At 34.6% G+C, this 22,731-nt stretch overlaps 1 protein-coding gene across 2 annotated transcripts in view; it reads right to left on the reverse strand.

Annotated features, from left to right (window-relative positions):
• Positions 1–379: 379 nt before the first annotated feature.
• Positions 380–22,731, reverse strand: part of LOC140137727 (NMDA receptor synaptonuclear signaling and neuronal migration factor-like) — a 153,037-nt gene continuing 130,685 nt past the window's right edge. For both annotated transcript variants that reach the window (XM_072159490.1, XM_072159491.1), the window contains 5 exons: positions 22,121–22,191; positions 19,954–20,039; positions 18,010–18,112; positions 15,176–15,251; positions 380–14,044 (listed from right to left, as the gene is read on the reverse strand). In XM_072159490.1, the coding sequence (XP_072015591.1) occupies positions 13,956–14,044; positions 15,176–15,251; positions 18,010–18,112; positions 19,954–20,039; positions 22,121–22,191 (425 nt within the window). In that variant the 3' untranslated portion in view covers positions 380–13,955. The remainder of the gene's footprint in view (positions 14,045–15,175; positions 15,252–18,009; positions 18,113–19,953; positions 20,040–22,120; positions 22,192–22,731) is intronic.

Raw genomic sequence — 22,731 nt, forward strand, 5'->3', positions numbered from 1 at the left:
TGTTAGCTTTTGTTTGTTATAAAAGATTTTCTGATTGGATGATGGGAACACTTGAGGTTTTGACAAAAACCAATCACAGAATCCTGTTGTCCACTAGATCTCACACAGCTCTTATGATGCTATGCACTCAACCGTGTAGTATAACACAGACTGCGTACTAGGCTAGATTCGCTGTGCTTGAAATATCTGTATGCTCTGGTGTATCGAGGTGGAAACTGTGCGTAGATGCATTTATAAGAGAATCGTTTTTGTAGTCAAACCTTTTCATATGTTAAAAATAATGAGTTGTGAAAAATTATAAATTTCCTTTTTGGCTTAGTGTATGTACATTGAGTCCCGCGCTCCACGCTACATAAATCACAACACACTTTACTACACATACATTTTTTTAATACTTTTATTGTTCGTATGGTTCCAATACAGTCATTGTTAAGTTACGTACGTATCTAGGCCTACGTCAATATTTTTCTGCATAATTAGGGGTCATACGAGGTCATCCGTCCGGAAGTATAAATCTACGCACCACTGTTGTTTACTTACACGTCGACGTCATAACAGTGGTATTTAAATAATTTTTATGTAATATATACTTTTTGTTCATACATATCTTTACAAATTGTAGAAAGGTTTATACAGGTTCTTAATAACATCTAAAAATTGTGGAACTATTTATACCGTGAAGGTAATTACAACACCGAAATAGAACGAGAATCAACGAGAATTTACGTGATAAAGACAATTCTTTTCCCCTTTTTCGGCTGATCTCGCGTGACGCTCGGTAAAAGCGAACAAATACTTATGATTGTTAAAGAAACAAAGCACAATGATATTTCTGTAATTAACAAGTTTGCTTGAAATTAAAGCATTGACAAAAGTGTTAGTGTACAGTATATGAATTGCCTTTTAAGACATAAAATTCATTTATTGCGAGTATTTCATGACCCGTTATGGCCAGATTAGACGGTAACCAAGCAAATGCAAAAATGTTTTTCCAATTTGGTTTTGGTAAAAACATTTTAGTAACATTTAAATGACGGGTTATATAAAGGTCATGAAAACGTTTTGAAAATGTTTTATACGAATAAACAAAGCAATGTAATTTTAAAATGTTGTCAAAATGTTACTTAACTTTTTTTGTCAACACGTGATAACATTATGTTAGAATGTTTAGCATAAAGTTTCCAAAAACGTTTTCTAAATGTTATTACAACGTTTTATACCCTTTATATAACCCAACATGTTTGCTGGGAATCGATGGGTGAATACGTCACCAACAATATTCGGGTACATACTTAGTAAGCTAGCAAACCTCATATTATAATTAGTTTTCAATTATATCGTTACAACTCAATTACCATTGATGTTTGGAAAAAGAAATACAAATTTTAGTTATAGAGTATGTTTGGTCTCTTTTTTTAACAAACCTTATTGTTATTCAAATTTCAAACTTACACAACTGTATTTCAATTTGTTAAGTACCGATTTTACAAAAGTGTGATTGGATAAATTCGGTACTAATATATAGAAGGTAGTTCCGTACATAATCAAGGGAATCAATCCGATTTGTGCTGTATATCACGACGTCAATATCTCGGACTTTTGAAACGGAGTATACGATTGGTTCCCACGATTATGCACTTCCCCATATACGTATGTAATTATTTAAGTTACTAATTTAAATATTTACAGTTGTAGTTATTCTCACCTACCATATTATATATATTATCGTTACATTTATCAAAAAATAGTTATTTCTTGTCATATTTGTAATATATTAGTAAGAAAATAATACGACATTAGTATTCTTAGCCCATCTGCATGCATAATTTACATTAATTACATTATACAGATATTACGGTATATGGTGATCAAGTGTTTTTCATTAGTTTTTATAACTACAATAATTCATAATATTATAATTCATTGTAGTTCGTAACTCAACTTACTTGGACCGCACTCACTTTTACTCCAATTGAGCCTATTTCCCTGTCATGAAGGTAATGTTGGAAAAGCTCCTTGCTATAGATGATTTGACCTTTTGACCTATGATGTCACTTGTTTACATTCAGAACGCCCTCTGTTATTTCACACGAGGCTAAATAATACAGCGTATCTATGGCCGACCACATAAATAGTTTCAAAACCCATCTTGCAAAACCTTATGCTGTATAAGTTCTTGATAATATGTAGCCTATAGCTTGTAGCACCTGTAGGCAAGTTTAATGAAATTGCTGGTATTATTCGCTTTGAAACCCAAGTATTTGCACAAAAAAAATCAAATGCCTCCATGTGGACTATAGGTATCTCAGACCAACAGGGGGCGTACACCTAGGTTTCATTATCATTGAGGTATAGGACTTTTTATTTTTTTAGGAGAAGAGCAGGTAAGGCAACTACTTGATTATATTTCTACATGTTCATACTACATACTCTGAAAATTTTAGAAAATTCGCACGAGTCCGTTTTCTTTAAATCACATTTTTGTTCCTAAAATGGGGGTTATAGCGCCCTCAACGGGCAGTCTCTCCATAGGGTTACATGTAAAGACCAGTTATAGACAAATGGCCCTAAAATAAAACGGACTCGTACGAATTTCCTCAAATTTTGCATATGATGTAGATTTAACATCTGGAATGTAATGCAAGTGATGTCGTTGCTGCTCTTCTAAATTCATTTTTAAAATGTCCGCCCCAGACCAAGGTGCGTACCAAATATAAAAACAAGTTACTTCCTAAGCGATTTTTAGCACGTAACTTTTGTTTTGTATTCAATTTTCCTTATGTACCATCTGAGTTTAAAAGTCACGTGTAAGGAATTACTCTGCGCATGCTCGGTTTAGATTAAAGTGTGTAAAATTTGTTAAAATTAACAAGCAATTAATCAAAGCCAAATAATGTACGAAAAGATTCGATTATAAAATTCAGGTTCTTTGTTAGGTTACCACTAATTTGGCCAATTTTACGAAGAAATGACTCGCAACTTGAAACCAAAATGTGAGTATCTCTGCAGAAATTAGTTGAATATTTAAATATTGTTTGAAATAACAAATTTTAGGCAATTCATATTAGTACTCTTAAAATTACGCACATATTAGTCTTTATCATCATAAATAAAAGTGTCTCAATAGTAAAACACAATAATAGAATAATCCTAAAATAATCATATAACATGTTTCATTTTGTTTTCATTTGTTATCTATAGTCCAATTTCAAATTTTGTTTGCATAGGACCCTAATTAATGAAAACCTACTGAGAATACACGATTAAGTAAGTAATAGCCATTTTCCATTTCTTTGGAAGACATTATATAGTACATGGCGTTGTATGGTAAGTAAGTTCCTTTTCAACTCAATCTACAATAACGCGGCCTATCATTATACCTACAGTAATCTATATCACAAAAATATACGAGTTTGTATTTAAAAATACGTCACAGATAGTTATACAACACTGATGGCAGCGGTAGATTATCGTGAATTTATGAAGGAACAAATAAACTAATCAATGACCGATTATACACTTTTTTACATCAATGACGCATGTTGAAGAAACTTTGGTCCATACCAATCGACCATTTCGGTAATTTCCAAAAACGTCTGCAAAAGAAACCTAGACTACGTCATCGATAGTGTGAACATCGTCACTACGCATGTTCAACTGATCGAGAGTGCGCAGATACTATGTGCGCATGATCAGCGCATCAATGTTGACGTAATATCGGTTTCTTTTGCAAAGGCTTTCGGAAATGACCAAAATGGTCGATTTCGATTACGTGATTTTCCTAGTATACAATTATACTGTGTACCCTACAACAATACATTTACAGCAATGGAAGCATTGCTCGCAATAAAGTATTTTTAAAGCATTCGTTATACATTGTATACATAATAAATCCAGATGCAAGAATTAGGAGGTAAATCCATAAAGCTTAACAAAAACTTTACAGAACTAGTCATAGGGCGAGAAATTTTACTCATAACTCTCAACATGCGAGAAAATATGGTAGAAAGGTTTGCACCCTCTGATTTCCGTTAATGTGAATTCACATCGTGAATTTTGTTTCCTACATTTCCTACATCTGGTACAAATCATTGATAAATAATTAGCATTAGTGATCAATTAATACGACTAAACTTTGTAATTTAAGAAATAGGAAACGATTTTGTCCAAAACAAACTCGGCTCTTCACACTTTTAAATGTCCCTTGCACCTCCCCCATTTCCTAAAGATTCTTTCCAGTCCTTGAATATCTTTAATTGATAGAATTAAAGTTTAGCTTGGGATCACACTGAAATGTTGAAATCCATATATCCCCTATGGAAGACATGAGCTTAATCTTCCAAACAGGGAGTGCAGTGTGGATTTCAAATGGGGTTACCTGAATGGGTGGTTCCATTTGAAATCTACACCCCCTCTGTATGGGCGATTAAAGTAATGTCTTCAGGTAGGTGTGTGGATCTCACCTGGAATAGTCCAATTGAACAGAAATAACATGTTTGTCAATGATCAATCATTAGTTGATTATTATACGTTACGATTTGTGCAGAGTGCCGAATGACAGTTTACTATTAACCGCGCCTATATAACACGTGATGTACTTTAGGCGATTCGCCGAGCGCGAGTAGCGACCAAATCAAAAGTGTTAACAAATCAAACGCTGCTCTCTGATGATAAATCTATACAGGAGCTTTAAACTTGGATTCAATTCAGCAATGTGCCGTGATCACAATTTGCTCATTTCTTGATTAACCCTAACACCCCACCCGAGATTACTACAAAATACCACGAGGATAACCACTGCGCATGCATGAATCCCAGGTGATGCGATGACGCAATCACCCAAAATGCTATATGCTCAGGAAATCGCTGGCCGGACCAGCGAAACCCCTGTGGCTACCGGCCGGTGATCGTGTGCTTGGCATGCTAGGGGTCTAAGGTTCAAATCCCGAGGTACCAAGTGACTTCTTTGTTCACCTTCTCTCCTTTTTCATTTCTTCTTTAACTTCCTATAGCAAAAAGCAGTGTACGGTGCTCGGGTTAATGAAATATGAAAACCATCAAGTCTGATTGGTCACAAACGGTTCCCAAAACAGTCTTCTGAACTCTTATTATTGCTTGCCCATTTTCACACTGTATGTATTTCATCCAGATCAGAAATGAAATAGATTTAATTAAACATTTCTTTGTATGATAAATAACATTGTGATGTCCCGTACATTTCAACAAGATAAACGAAACAGTTATTTAAGTGCACTAAAGTTACAACAAAATATTAACAAGCAGCAGTTTCAAAGCCATATCTGCACACACAACATTCCCTTATATTTTGAAATAGTGATGTCTCATTACGTTTTGTTACCTGCAGAGATTTGATCATGTCTCACCTCCTTTTTCAACCAAAACTCACATCATGGGAACTAAATACCACACAAGGTCATTTTTATGTAACTCATTGACCCATGTGTGCCATATACTGCCTCTAGCTATAATGACAGCCTGCAGGTCAACTCATTAAAAGATATACCAACCTCAGGAGGGAATTCATTTCTTGATCAATTCTCTTTAGGTAGTGAAACATAATGTTGTCGGGAGTAACGACTGGTGCCATCTTGATATTCTAACTTATAACCATTGCGTTTACATGTGCGTCTTATAATAAAGCTTTTACAATAAATAAAATGATCATACAACACAATTATGTACATTCATATGTAACTTACTGCAATTCCCTCGGTACGGTATTTGTATATACCGAGAGTATAATGCAAAGTTACAGCATCAAAACAAACTCAATAACTATACACAAGTTGAATATTAAATAAATCATATCGCATTGTTATAATTTACAATAAACATGGTACTGTTCATATGCTATTGACTTCTAGCCAATGCCTGTGAGAAAAATATATAACAATATCTTATATTCTTAATTAATGACTTTCGCTCGTGCGAAAAAAAGGCTGTACACGGGGAAAAACCACATTTTTACAAGCAAAGTTGTCACTATGAAGTTCAGATGAATAATACACATGATATTTATTTAACATTTCTAGAATCAAAGCTATTACCTGAATGTTAACAGGTTTGCAGTAACATATCAACCATCTGTCACATTATCATAACAGTGGCTACACCTGATGTCTATGCAACATTCCACGCATAGCAAGCGCATGCAACACATACTTAGAACACTATTATCTTCATGTAGAAAAATGATTCATGGAGCAAAGTGCCTATTCGTATAAAATATAAACACTTATAAGACAGTTTCTTTGTCTCGAGTTGTAGCTTTTAATTATTCCACAAAATAAATACATGCAGCCATGAAAAATCGGGCTCTTTGAAATTCGGTACTGAAATTTGAATCTCACAGTAGCAGATTCTGTAGGTAAAATGTCTTTGTTACGAATCTGATACTCTGCATCTGCGATTATAATGATATGGATTAAAATATGCGTAATTAACGACAACGCAAGAGCAGCACCGGTCCTCCATTTTCGTCTTAATCACGGTTGCTGCTTAAAATCCCGACATTACGGTATTTGCAAGGAGGTCGCGCAGTGAGTTGCTTCCCTCTTGCTTCTCACGTGATATGTCGCATGCAAGATCAGCAGTTATGTGCTGTAAGTAGTTACCATGCATGAATCCAATATCGGTTGCAAGTTTCTTACTTGTCAGGTTAAATCAATGGCAGCCGTAATATGCTCAATAAGATTTATTGAGTATTATGGCGAACAAATTCACACGGCACAGAATATACAATCGCGGTGTAATCACTGCAATCCCGGACTGCAATATCGCTAGTAATGAACCACCGAATTTCTTCAATTATATGAAGATCTTGGTTCCAAACCATGTTAAGTCCACAAACACATGTTTCTGATTTACCTGTGCGATATTGCAGTGGGTTGTGATGCTATAGGTATAGTAATTTCAGTTGGATGCACCATTACAAAGCAAACAGTGGATAGATGCACAGTACCAATACTGTGTGCAGCCTTTGGTTCCTAAATGAAAACAATAGTCTGCATATTGTTAAACAGCATTGTTGTGGTAAGTAATGGCTTGTTGATGGTACAACTCATTGTTGCTAATGTCAATCCTTACATCTTCTCTGTTATATCACACAAGTAAAATGAGAAACATGTGGTTGTGGATTTAACATGGTTTTGAAACAAGCTCTTCATATATTATTAAAGCTGGAATTTATACTTCAATCACTAGCAAAGAGCGACCGTCGTTCGGCGTAGCCAATGAAGCAAAGTAGCCCGTACTTTTCAGCACACGAACCCATCTCATTGGTCGGTGAAGTTTTCTCGTCTTTGTGATTCATAAACAATGAAATGCAAATATCTGTGGCTCCAAAATTACAACAAATACGAAATCAACTAATAAGTGAATTCACAATAATATATTTGTATCATGTAATTAACATAATTGCATCGCACTTCATAATCACATTATAATTATATATACATCAAATGATATGCAAATATTGGGCTATTTCAGATAAGATATGCCCCAGGCCCAGTTCGAATTAAAATAAATCTGGCTTAAAATAAAAAGTACAAATATTGATTTCCGAGCAAACACAAAACGTTTCACAGAAATATTTAAATATCGGTTATATAAAAGGGTCTAATAGGGTATAAAACGTTTTGATAACATTCAAAAAACATTTTGAAAACTGGCTTTAAAACATTCCAACATACTAAAATATTTTGCATTTTTAAAAAGTTGTTGTAGTGTTTTTTCAGATAAAACGTTTTCAGAATGGTTTCATGACCTATAAATAACTCGACATTTAAATGTTATTAAAACATTTTGACCAAAATTTTGACCATTTTGTAACCAAAACGTGTATCGTTTTACAAACGTTGTTGTGTTTGCTGGATTGCATGTTTAATGGTTTATGTGAGTGTAATCGTGTCTAGTGAGAAATATTGTCAAATAGCTGCCACATGTAAAATCATTCTTTGCGCAGCATAGCAAGTGTAAAATTATGTTATTTTCCTTATTTGACATTGTGATAATACAAGTGGCAGCTACTGTATGCACAATGGCGATTCTGGCCACATGACGAAATGTTCTGAAGTGTTTCTAGACTTTGTGCTCTTGATAGCAAATTACACAATTAGAATTAAATTCCAGATTCCATTAGCTTATATTATTTACAAACGATTACAAATTCTGTGGATTATTTAAATAGCAGTTCATATTGAAATTTCCGATTTGCGGGTCTATTCGGTTATTAGTCATTGATATTGGGTATGGACCATATCTTATCCTGAAATTACCACTTTTTCCATTTTATTTTAAAGAAACATGCAGATTTTACACATATAAAACCCATAATAACATAATTTTGATATTTTAAGCTGCAGTGATTAAACATTCAATACTCAAGTTACGCTTGATATGAGAAGTACTCGCACATTTAAAAGTCTCATTGAGTTCTTAAAGGAATTCTTTTTGATAATAATGAGCTAAAGAAAACTAAGAATATTTCTTGGGAATCACAAGCTACCGACTGACATGTTGACTTTTTTGATAACTTTCAAGTATATCATTATATACATTGACAAACAGCGTCTGGTTTTGTTTTGTAAGTACAAGAATAATAATTACACAGATTCTCAGTTAATACAGTTTATATGGAAATACTCTACCCATATTATATATTCATCAATTTTTATTGCTAATACACTGACTGTGCGTAACCGTCCGACGTTTACGCCAGGATCATGATAATAATAATAACACTATAAAAATTTCTTGGAATGTTTTTATTACATAGATTGTAAGTCATTATAATGCTTACCAAAGCTAATTAAAATAAAGAAAATTCATTAAAGAATTCATAAATGTACGCGTTTGCTGAATATAATTATAGGGTACCTGACACACTAAATCGCATGGGTTAGGAAATGATCTCCGCGATAAACTTTGAAGGAAATTGGATGAAGTATGTCACCTATATTAATAATGAAAATCTAAAATCAATAGTTTTGAATATTGTTATAAGATGAAGCAGAAGCATTTCAGCCACTAAAATTATACAAATTTGCGTTGAATTGTATGATGTCGTGATTTTTTGAAAATGTGGACATCGCCATACACAGGATGCTCTGTTAACTGTTAACATCGACAAAAACGGCATGTGAATAACCTCTTGAAGAAAATACAGCACACTTTGCAACAGGTTGGTGCATGATTTTGGTATAATTTAAAAACCTTGGTCTTCGACAACTTTGTACTGAGTAGATTAGATTGACGCTTTTTCGTTGAAGCAGGTTAGAGTTGGCCTAAAATGCTACACACAGGGTCACATGGAAATGTGAAAAATTACAATTGGACAACGGGGATAATGACAGTAGATCCACCGTAAGCCAATACCGTAGAATTCCGTCTAGAAGCATATATGCCTCTAAACGGGGGGTTTTTTTAACGAAAGATATGAAAGGCCAATACCCTTCTCAAAAACATTGCAATAGATTGGTCTTACAAATATACATGTTTGTACAGCCGCCTTTATCAGTAATATAGTTGTTCAAACTCCAAATAACGTTTTTGTTGAGAGTGTCTGCCTCTTGTCTCTTGTGTCAAAAAAACCTCGTTTAGAGGCATATGCTTGTAGACGGAATTTTACGGTATACCTTAAATATTTCGATGGCAGTTTGTCCGTGCAATAGCAAATTGTGTAACAAACTTCGTCCCTTAGCCTATTTAATTTGCATGTCATTGTACTTCTCTGCTTCGTGTTCATTCAACCCTGGGTAGTCACCAGCTCACCTCAGGAGTCAAGAAGGGACTACGTTTTTCAAAGAATTTATCTGGCCAGCGAGTAAGTTAAGATTTTTTAAGGGAAACGTTTGGAAACCAAACGTCACCGATGTGAAAGTCTCAAAGGGTATACCGTAAAACCCCGTCTACACGCATATAGAGTGCTTCTAATGAAAGCTACATTAATCCAGGCGCCATTATGGAGTTTAAATAAATTACGGATCCAAGCATATACAAACAAGTATTATTTAAGACCAATCAATTGTATTGGCATATTTACGCTTGTTTCAAATTAATTTAGCTTTCATAAAAAACACTATATATGCTTGTAGACGAGGTTTTACGGTATAGCGATTGTGATGTATAAGGCTTACTCAATCACATATCCAGAGGCAAAGAAACGCTAGTACAATGTTGTGTAAAACCAACCGTTCAAATTATGATATCAAAATTATGCAAAATGATATTATGGAAATTACGCGTTAAATTTGACAAAAATACAATCTTTTATGTTATTAAGTCTGATCAATGAATCACTTACCAACTCTAGGCCTAATTCATGTAATTTATGATGTCAAATGGTAGGTTTTTCTGCCTACGTATCATATTAATATCGTTTATAATAATCGGAAAATGTTGTCGGCTACTTGGTCCTAAACTAAGAGAATGATAAAAAACAAAGCCTATAATAACGTGCCTGAACAGTATGCTAAACTAAAATGGATTTTTTTGTTCTTAAAATCAGCCTCGAACTATGATCTATAGCAGTATACATTATATTTCATTTATAAGGTATAATAGCTTTTTCCACATACATCTATGTTGTTTGTATTGTTCGTTGGTTTTTCATAATATACATAACTCATGTGTGAATTAACGCATATTTAGGAACACAAAATTGGAACTAATTCGGGAGCACATAAATGTACGTTGAACAACGAGATCACTAAAACGGTTATGAGTAAGCTGGTTACGGTAACTGCGTAAGCTGGTTACGGGAACTGCGTAAGTTGGTTACGAGAACTGCGTAAGCTGGTTACGGGAACTGCGTGATCTGGTTACGGGAACTACGTAAGCTGGTTACGAGAACTGCGTAAGCTGGTTACGGGAACTGGACACGAAACTACACTGAGGAATACTTAAACTAACTTAATGTGTGTCGACAAAATATATACATAATTTGAAACAATATTATTTTCATTCAAATAACATTCTTAAAAAAAACCTATTTTAACTAAATTTTGAAAAGTCTACTTCTGACTGTAAAGTTAGTTCTTGTCGGTCTCATGAATTTTTTAGCGTTGAATTTGATCAAAATCCTAATAATTGTGATTAAGTATTGTAATGTATTTTTAGTTAAAAAATAAATTTTGCGCAACAAACAAGTGCCAGTAATGTTTTTATATCTTGTTTGCTAAACCAAGATAACATTGTCAAGATAAATCAAATCACAGTAAAATTTCAACGAATGCTATGCAAATGATCTGTTTACATAATGCAACATATTTTAACCTCTGTATTGCTTTTCATTGTATTCATTTGAAACACTATAATGTCTAAATATGTCCGGCTTTGTGTTGCTGTAACAATAAAGGTTATTGTTCCAACTACCTAGGTTAGCATTTCATGTGAAAATAATCCGAGAATTTTACAAATTTACAATGTACGACAAATTCATTGTTTTGTTTCTGCATACAAAATATCGTTGATATAGTTCCTTTAAGGCTATGGAAATGACTACGTTAAAACCTTCAAAATTCTAAGCTGTTTTAAATTAAAAAGTTTCTTTAACGTGTACAGTGCCCCATATGGTTTGCCATTGTAATGATTAACAACTGCTGCATTTTATTGGGCAAAGAAATATCTTGTTTGCCAGCTCGGCCACACTTACGGACAGACATTGTGTAAGCCGTAGCTTATATCACGACATTTACGGTATATCACTTTTTTTGTTTGCTTTAGATGTGAATGAATATTCAAGCAGGAGAAAATATTTGAAATTCTGTTATTGCTTTACGTGTTGTAAATTTGCATAATTTGAAGTCATATCTTACTTGAATAGTTTTGTCAAACTTAATCTGCAGATGTTTTGCCCGATGTTCATGATGTTGAGCGCACTTCTTGGTCTAGAACAAACCCGGGAGAAAAAAACTTATCATATACTTACATGCGTTTTACGACATTGACAAAATTGCATTGAACCATAACCCTCAAATTATATATTACATATGATTACAGTAAATGGTCAGTATTCATATCAGGAGATAATATCAAATCTTATGCGGCCCATACACGATCAAAATATTGATCAATATTGGGGACCCTAGATGCAGGAGTGGATACAAAATATACTATTGTGCGTGTTCAATGGTAAATTTTGTATTCACTCTTGTATTCAGGGTCTTTGATATTGATCAATAAGCTTGAACGTGTATGGGCCGCATAACACCAAACTGAGCTCAAGTCGAACCTGGCAGATTACCTCTGATGAGCCGTTTACTCAAATAGAGATACATACCGTCTCTTATATTATTATTCGGACATGATTTCCGCACATTATCAGATTGCTACAACCGTCCCCATATAAATCGTGAAGTGTCTTACGTGATTCGCGGAGCGCGAGGAGCAACCAAGACCAAATCGGCTATGCAATGCTAACCAGACGGTACATTACACGATATGTGCACGTTTTGAATAATCCATCTTGGTTAACACGTGATTTTGAAATACAAAGTCAAAATTTGTTGAATTACAAAGTCCAACAATTTAAGAATGTGGTATGTTGTGATAAAATACTTTTCCATTCTTCATCCACTGGAGTTAGAGAACTAACTCCAGTGTAGGTATTTTGTTTTTAAATTTTGAATTGCCTGGTGGTTTCGTCAGCCTCGTACGTAAGGTGATGCGTGAAGCGTATCAATAAATTCGACAATATCGCCCTCTATGTTCGTTATAATACAAAGCGACGGTTTCTAGTTATATGGGGTTATCAGTGTGAGACAATCACCACGATTATATATGGGCAACACTTACGCATTCCCCGGTGAAACTGGCAAAAATGAGGAATCTGTTTAGAAATTCAAGGAGCAACTTGGTTCCGATTAGTGTATAGTGACCAATTTCACAATCATCAATATCTAAAAGTTAAGTACATTAACGTTTCTTATTTTATATATGTGATAAAAAGCCAAGCGATAGCGACAGACCAATGTGACTGACAATGGGCAATGCTGGAGGTAGTCTTTTTTTCTCAAGTATGTAAAATGCATATGCAACATTTGCATCATTTCAATTAGTATACAGATTGATAAATATATGGTCCATCCACACCGCGTATTTCAATCCATATTTATCTGTACTCACACAATCCGGATGCGTTTTGGGTCAATGACTAGTGCATATTAACTCTGTGATCTAATCCGATCCTGATCCAGATTGGTTCTCACTTGGATCCGATTCAATCTGGATTAAATTACCCAGTGTAGATGACCCCTATGTATCTAACAAGTAATTATAAACTACTTGCTAAACCCAGGGATATGAGACAACCTGCTAAACCCTGCATGGTCATCGCAAAATGGAATATTCATTGATAAAATGATAGAACTTTTGAATCATACTTCTCTGATTTGATGTTAATAGTTTGAAAATATATTTCCACATAATTATCTACCTACTAATCACCCATTCAAGTGTGTTCTTTATTTGCAATAGTAGTTGCTGTTTATACTGCTGTATGTTTCTAAAGTGTTTAAAAGTTGAAACCTCCAAACCTTGCATAAAATGCAAACAACACATTGTGGTATAGCCTAAATATTAGGTCCAATGTCGTTGTAATCGATGAGTAAGAAAAGAACAAAAAAAAATCGTGTTATAATACTGGGTGTTTACACAGAAAACACAATCTAACACTTTTGGATGAGTAACCATCTATAGAGTGTAGTCCACTGCTCGGTCATAATATACAGAACTGAATTAAGGCTGTATAAACGGTAACACTAGTATTAAGATGATCGATGCCCAAAATAATCGAGTGCATTCTCTGTGTAAAAAGCCCGTATGACTTCCCCAAATGAATCATATCATCCAGTACGGGATCATGACCAGCATATTTCCTATACTCAGATGGAACCAAGATTTCTCCTCCTCCTATTCAGCCCATATTCCTTCTACTAGTCCATTCCGTCCACTTTAGAATTCCGCCGATTCTTCCATAACTTGTATTTTTCGAAGTCAAAATAGGATTCAATAACTTTCCTCCCTGAAAATAAAAATAAAAACAAGCATATATGAATATCAATTTGCGACCATTGTTTAACAACGAACTTGTCCACCTCTATTCTTACACCAGGATACTTGTGAGGTTCAGCATTATGTGTGTATAAAATATGCCAGTGGTTCTTTCTGGGGTATGCACATATCTTGTGGTGTACAAAAAACGTATCACAAACAGTTTGTGGGGAGCGGTTTTTTTTTATACAGACCCTCCTAACCTAACGAGGTACCTCTAAAATAGCATTTTCACACGTTTCAGACCTTATGGGGTCCTATAAGCTATTTTTTCTTTATGGGAACCATGATTGGGGAATTACACTCCGCAAAGAAATTACACAATACTCCACAACAATGCTGGCACTGGAGAACAAATGCACTACTCACAAGCTTATTAAGCCCACCAACGAGTTACCAACGATCATGTAAACCATGATCTATGTGTAAACACACCCCTGTGCCTACTACCAATACACTCGAGTCTACGTAATTTTCTAACCGCTTTTCTGATTGGCATATCAGATATAGGAGTATATGACTTTGATTTGACAGTGAATCCGATATTGACCTCTTAAAGAAGTGGAATTTCTTGAGCCCAATCACAGTTGGCATTGTCATGAATTAAAGCCATATTGTAACATTTCCATAAAAATAGATTAGAATTTCTTTTCCATAAAATGTTAGCTTTTACTGTCAGATATGTCCCTTTTTAATTTTGGGCCGAACAACTGAGGTCAAGCAAAGAAAATTGGAATTTCCGTCGGTCGTGCTACGGTACCATCCTTTGATGTATTACCGTCCCGCACGCCATGTACGTACCAGTTTACGTGCTGTGTTATGAACATCGTATACGCGTTCGACTAACATTTTCATCGTAATAATAAACCGCCTTATTAACACGTTTTATTCAAAATCTCGGATTTTGACAAAACTACAGCAGCTATAGTCTTGATTTTTGCAGGGTATCTTAGTTTACTGAAGTACATTACAATCGTGTAAAAAGCAGAATTTAGACAAATATTGAGGGCGTCCTCCATCAGCAAATGTTACAATATGGCTTTAATGTAAATAAAGTATTTATCTATTTGTAAATATGTGTTCATTATATGTTTATTTATACCTTCGTCTGATTGTTCCAATGGTGCTTCTAACTTAACAATGGACGGTTTCATTAAGTCTGCTATATATTCAACCAGCTGTGGAGATAAAAATACATTGTAAGTCAGTTAAAATTGACTCATATCGTAATTTCTTAATTGTTTCAGCACTTTTAATAAAATAGCATATGAAAACTTTAAGGACTTACTAATTAATTTCACTTTTGATCAAAATGTTAGCTTTCACTATACACCTTCAATGACTTATGTACCTATAATAGATCTTGGTCTTTAAAAATGTACATTAAGCAACTAATCGCACTCATCGCACGCATATAAAATAAGACTTTTAAATGATATTCGTCCAATTCGCATGTCCATTGTGGAAATTGTCATCTGTGCGAGGAATTTATACGCAAAGGACATATAAATTCAAGTCAGCAGTGGACTTTGCTGAACAGTGATCTTACACCAGTCGTCGAGAGCACTAAGTGCAACAGAACTTTGTAATCAGCAACAAGAAGAAGGCTACTGGATAAGTAACAGTCCTAAACACTGTATTTTATTGATTCTAAATGGTTTTATGTATTTTCGTTCATTTGCAAAATCAGTATTAAATCATACTGTACTTTTCATTAAATATCAGATATTGTTAACTTAATCAAACAATGTAGTCCAGTCAAAGGTGGGTTTTGACTCGCCACTAATTGCAACAGAATATTTTTCACTGCTATGCATTTCCGTGATGTCCCTGAACAGCATATAAAAATTTAAAAATAAAATTGCTCCAATCATTTAAAAAAAACCATATCAAATCATTCCTCTAGTCGTAAGGATTAAGAAAAAATATAGTTTGCCATATATGTGATGATGTACGGTTCTTGAGTTATAATTCAGAAGGTCAAAGGTCAAGTGTTGGTCTCCACAGAGGTAAAAAACTAAAAATTGTCTGATTTTAACCAAACTGGTCTCAAATTGCACGTTTTGCAAACACAATTCATTAAAAAAAATATTTTCACTCTTTAGGATGTTTAATTACATAGGTAACATCGGAAAATAGGTCATGGTCAAAAGAGTTCAATCACCGAAGATGTCTTTTACCCTGCTACCTATCGAAACATCCCAGATTATGCAAGATATTCTTAATTTGGAATATTTTTCAAGAACGAACAAATTGAGACCATTTTGAAAGAGATCGGTGCATTGTTTGGAAATGTAGCCACGTGTAGCCCAAAATATGACCTTTGACCTTTGACCTTTTAACTTGAGAAGAGTACATCACAGATATAACAAACTATACTTTTTCTGAATCCTTATGAACAGAGGAATACTTTGACATAGTTTTGAAATACTATCCATCCATTTATGCTGTCGCCATACATTTCAATAGCTGGGATTTTTCACTGAATCATCATCCAGTGTAATACTTTACTATGTAATATGGCAGCCATTCAAATGCAATTTCCTCAGCTATAAACCGACTGGTTGCTTCAAATGTACATTTTCTTCAAATATCAAGATCTAGGAAGTCGTGGTGAAGGCTAATATTTTGAGATACAAACTGTCGAATGGGATCCATGTTTTGTAATCGCCCAGACCTGATCCTCATTACTGTCTTTGCATAATTGAATATTGATCATAGTGCCATAAGCCATGATACCCGTGCATCGATTAAACGCCGCATTATCCGTGCATCTATTGCACGACGTAGAGCGATGTATTGGCCAAAAATATCACTTCTTGTTGGCTCTCAAAACAGTGCGGACGCAATTATCTTGTCTCCTGATGTTTTGTTTAGGCTTTTGGTTTATGAGCGCGAGTATGATCAAATTCAATTATGCAGCAATGTAACTCGGGTAAGGTCTATTATTATTAATACATACATTTATTATTTTGATCCGTGTGTTAATTGATGTGAAATCACAATGAATTTTATAAAAGTAATAATTCTGTTTCATCTGGTTCATTTCGTGTTAGCCATTCCTTTTCCCGCACATTATTCCTCCTCCTTTGGGACTACAAATCCGGTATCTCTCTCTGCCCTCTCTGTGAGTAATTCCCTAGTTTAGCGTCATAATATTACTATTATATTGGTGACCAATATTATTCGCATCTACTTCTTTGCAATTTCCCAAAAAAATGGCACAAAGAAGATAATTTTTAACAGTCATACGATGGCCATTCAGAAAGGTATACCTCCACCCTCGTATCTCAGCTTGTGCATTTAGTAACCCTTTCATATTTTCCATCATTGTAACCTAGGGTCTCACCTAATTTGTGAGAAAATTGTTTTAATATCTTTTTCCATTTGTTGTAGGCGAAGTAAAAATGAAATCAGGATTAGGAGTCGCGGAAATGGTGAAAAAGAAGTAGACCAAATTTAAGTGACCATAAAATACAATTTGGTCACTTCAGTTGGCTTAAAATAACGCTATAAAGAATACTGAGAAAAAGAATATAAATGAGAAAAAAACTGCTTCACTACACAAATATTATTGCTTTATAGCAAAGAAAAGATAAGGGGGATAAGAACTGTAATCAAATTTAATGTTTTTCTTTAAAATGCCCAAAAGACGTTTATGCAGAAATCTGAAAAAGGTATCAATATACATTTTTACCCATTTGTGGGTAATATTCCGATGTATAATCATAAGTTTATAAAGTTTGAAGAGGCTACCATTTACAGAACCAAATTTATAACAGCGTAGGTAGAACTTATTGAATGATCTTCGTAATAGGTCCTTATTTATGATTTGATGATAAACTTGCGCCAAATTACAAGTGCCAACTGGTCCAATTGTTCTCGCATCGTTTGCTAGGCTACTGTATTCCGTGGTTGTGGACTCTATAACCTTACCTCTGGTCCTTTTTCGTTGCCCATCAGATTACAGCCAAGGAATTCTATTTTGGTCTCTCTCGGATTTATCTTGCTCATTAATCCACCGAGTTCCTTCCAAAACCTGTCAACAATCAAAGAGTTTTTAAGAAGCAAACTTAATTAAAAAAGAATTGTCTAGCTGCACAGATTACATTTGCACCGGCGTAATTATATTATATACAGGCATCAGAACTCGTGAGACCAATCTGATTTTGTTTAAAGCATTCATCATGCTCATGAAGGTTTTTATCAACCCTGTGTTTGCTAGTAACATGCTAAATATGGTCATTAAAGTTATGGAATAAAACGTATAGTTGGGATAATGGTTGGGTGTAGTTGAATAGGTTGGGATAAAGGGACTTAGATGTTATTTCGTGATAAAGGGACTTAGATATTATTTCGTGATTTTGAGATATGAAGCAAAACCGATATTTATCAGATTTATGCAAGATTTATCACTTTTTAAATATATGAAGAGCTTGATTCCAAACCATGTTAAGTCCACAAACACATGTTTCTGATTTACCTGGGCGATATTGCAATGGGTTGTGATGCTATAGGTACAGTAATTTCAGTTGGATGCGCCATTACAAAGCAAACAGTGGATGGATGCAAGGTAATGGGCCTTTGGTTGCATTTGAGAACAATAGTCTGCATAATTGTGACGTAGCATTGTTATGGTAAATAATGGCTTGTTGATACAACTCATTGTTGCTAATATCAAACTTGTCAAAGTAGTTGTGATTGTATCACACAAGTAAATGAGAAACATGTGGTTGTGGACTTAACATAGTTTGGAAACAAGCTCTTCATATATTGATCAAATAATGTCAAATGCGTAAGAAGTTTATCGGTTTAAAATATTATATAAAATGTTGTCTCCCAAGCTTCCTTTTGTCGCGGTTTTTCATCAGATCTATATTTTGCGCGCACAAATCTAACAAGTACTTGTCATCCTATTTTTTAACTTTTCAAATCCAAATGTTTGATAGGAGGAAAATATTGAAGGTTTATCTATCCAAAGAACAGCATTTCAACAAAAATTACTCTTCATTTATTTTGTCGCGGATGGCTTAGGGCGCAGTATAGATGTGTAAGTCACTGGTCGCTGCATACAGTTTTTGTTCATTGTCGCAAAATAAGTAATATGTCAGTTACACCTTTGTTCGTGGTAGGGCAGCATTGTAATTTATATTTGTATACCTGATAATATAAACATGGTCATCAAAATGATGGTACAGTATATATTTGGGATAAGAGTTAGGTTTAAGACTTGGGTTGGATAAGAGATTGACATTACAAACACTTATTCCCCATCAGACCTGAATGCTCACGTATATAGGCTACTTCACTGTGTAACATCAACAACCAATGCTGTTTTACCCTAGACCTGGATATCCAACAATATATAATGTCGGTTTGTGAATGGTAAAAAATACATTTTTTTGGTCTGGGCATTTCCAATTTGGGAAAAAAGTGGGCCCTGCTGTTATACTAGTCCGACACTCGTGGTCTTTTTAAAAAGGCGACGAATTTATATAACGCAATTATATATAACATAAGATCATTGCGCTTTACACAAAAAGTCGCTGATCGATAAACTATTGAGCATCATTCATGGACGTAGTTCAATACAGGCGCAGAACCCTAGTCAACATACATATAACAACCATCGCAGCCAGGATCATCAGTTTTGTATGGGTAGACCCGAACAGTTTATAGCAGTAAGTTTATCAAGCTAGCTAAATTTTTCCACTTGACATTGCGGAGGCTCGAACTCGTACCTTTAAGAACTCACACGAACCAGAGTCTAACGCCTTATCGATTGAGCCATTTGGATTGCGTCTCTTTGTATACTGGAAGAGCATATTTAAGGATTTGGTTCTTGGTATTTTCCATGTATATACAATTTGACATTCTTACCTGACTTGATCTGCCTCTGTTTCCTTCTTTAACTTGGCTACTGTCACCACTTTTCGTTTCAAAAGATACAGATGACCAGGTCCACCCTGTAAAAGTAAAAGATATAGATAATGTATAGCTACATACAAGTATGTTGTAGTAATTTGAAAAATTAATATACAGGTATGTTTAAGCTAGTATTATCCGGCCACTAAGGTCTGATTTCTTGAAGCTTGGCTAGTGGTGAGGCTTCCTAAGCCAGTGGGTTAACTCTACCAATGTGGAATCATGTCATTGATGTATCTTTCTTTGTGAAATTTGTAAGTACTGGTATATACGACTAATTAGGCTTAAGCCTGATGGCTTAGGAAGCCTGTCCACTAGCCATGCTTCGAAAAACCGGCCCTGAATGTTTCCATATTATTGTGTTTTCAAAGCGATTCTGAAAAGGATCGTCAATCAAGGTGGTCCTTCAAAACATATCCTTGACGTCAATCTATTTATAAATAATAACCAAGTGAATAATTTTTTATTCATTAGATTATTTTGAACATGCTATTTATATGTCACTGAAATATTTGTCTAAGCGTCCCATGGTGTTATTTTGAAGTTGGTATTAAAACAAAAATCCCTTTAAAAAGGGATATGTCGGTAACGGATGAATTAACATAAGTAAACATCAGATTTCTTTTTGTATAAATGGTAAAAATAATGTATAAGTATTATGGTTGTTCGAACATTTTGGGTCGAAAAATCAATCTGTTGCGATTCTCTTAAAATCGGGCATTTTCAAGTTCCAAACTTCTGATCTAAAGACTGCATTGAATTTCTTACATTAGTTCGATTCTGCATAGTATATTTTTATGTTCTTTATGGTGTTACTTAAATTAAAAATAAGATGAAAAAAAAATCCAAACATTTGGCACCAAATGTGATCCTTCTTGCATCCTTAAGAATTTCCGAAGCAAATTCATCAGCGAGTACAATCTCCTTCAGTGTAAGGTGCATGATAAGCTATGATATGTAAACAATGCATGTCGGGATCAAAATTAAATCACCTTTTAACGGATATGATAGGAAATCACATGATCGTTATACTGTCAAGCGGTGGCTGTTATTTTTACACACGATTAACTATAATGACAATAAAAGTAACGTCATTTTAATTTGATATGATAATAATTATGTGCCATATTCACAGACCAAGTCATATACATACCATATCAGTCTGGCGAGTAAATATTATAGAAACACTGTAGTGTAAAAACACTTAAATGAATTATCGGCTTCGTTGAGAGTGTCTACAGGCCAAAATCAAATCAACAAAATATCCTGTATTTTTCATGAATTTAATCAACGGAGCATGTAGCTTGTCCCGATAATAATATCATCCCTTGAAGAGCTGTGGTGTTAATATTGCATCACCACTAAACCGTAAGATTTTGAAATATTATACTGCTGTGTTCAAACATTTAGGTCAAATGGTTTACTGCGTTACTTACCGTGCTTACTGAGATGAGTTAAATATGATAAATCTATTGTTTAATATGAATGTACTCCCAATTCCACAAATGTAACTCAATGGGGGGGGGGAGTAAATTATTATCCTGTTTTGCCAAATAAAAGATACCTCACTCCTGATCCTTTAGATGACATAATAATCCAATTCGTAGTATTTTTTAGAAATACATGTAAGGGTCAAAATGTGATTTTATGGTGTTTTTTGCATGCTGTGACAATCAAGCTTAAAGGAGGATTTCGTGATCCTAGCATCCTCTTTTTATGACATTTTTCAGTAGATATCCACGAAAAAAGCTTATTTCCAAAATTTCAGTTGATTCCGATTTTGCGCTTGCGAGTTATGCATGATTATGTGTATTACACTGCTCCATAGACAATGTGTTGTAATTTCGTTCTGGTGCACCAGAACGAAATTCAAATTTGGCGATATTTTTGCTAAACGAATTAATCTGTAAGAAATATTTGGTACATAAACATTATGTAGCCAGAGGTATCCAGTGGTGTAAAAATCTCAACTTTTTTTCGGAAAAGTGGGGGGATGAGGCTGTGGATCACGAAATGCCCCTTTAAATACTTGTACACTATAAAATCAGTCTTCATTTTAGCAAACATAAGTCCTATTCAATTTTTTTACCGATAATTAAAATTTTAAATCAAATGTTCGTACCTGACAATATACACATAGCGTTCTTGCTCGTGAACCCTCCTTGTATGCGTCCAAATGTCTTTCTATCGATTCTGTACAACAAGTAACAAATAGTATATAGAATTAGTCATATTTGATAATAATAAATATGGAAAGTCTACCTTCGCATCAAAGTTGCCCATGTTTTTAATTGTACCTCTAATCGATCCTGGACATGGAAAGTCTACCCTTGTATCAAAGTTGTCCATGTTTTCACTTGCACCTCTAAGCAATCCTGGACATGCAAAGTCTACACTTGCATCAAAATTGTCCATGTTTTCACTTGTACCTCTAATCTATCCTGGACATGGAAAGTCTACTCTTGCATCAAAGTTGTCCATGTTTTCACTTGTACCTCTAAGCAATCCTGGACATGGAAAGTCTACCCTTGCATCAAAATTGTCCATGTTTTCACTTGTACCTCTAAGCAATCCTGGACATGGAAAGTCTACCCTTGCATCAAAGTTGTCCATGTTTTCACTTGTACCTCTAAGCAATCCTGGACATGGAAAGTCTACCCTTGCATCAAAATTGTCCATGTTTTCACTTGTACCTCTAAGCAATCCTGGACATGGAAAGTCTACCCTTGCATC

The sequence above is a fragment of the Amphiura filiformis genome, chromosome 17, assembly GCF_039555335.1.
Source record: "Amphiura filiformis chromosome 17, Afil_fr2py, whole genome shotgun sequence".
NCBI lineage: Eukaryota > Metazoa > Echinodermata > Ophiuroidea > Amphilepidida > Amphiuridae > Amphiura > Amphiura filiformis.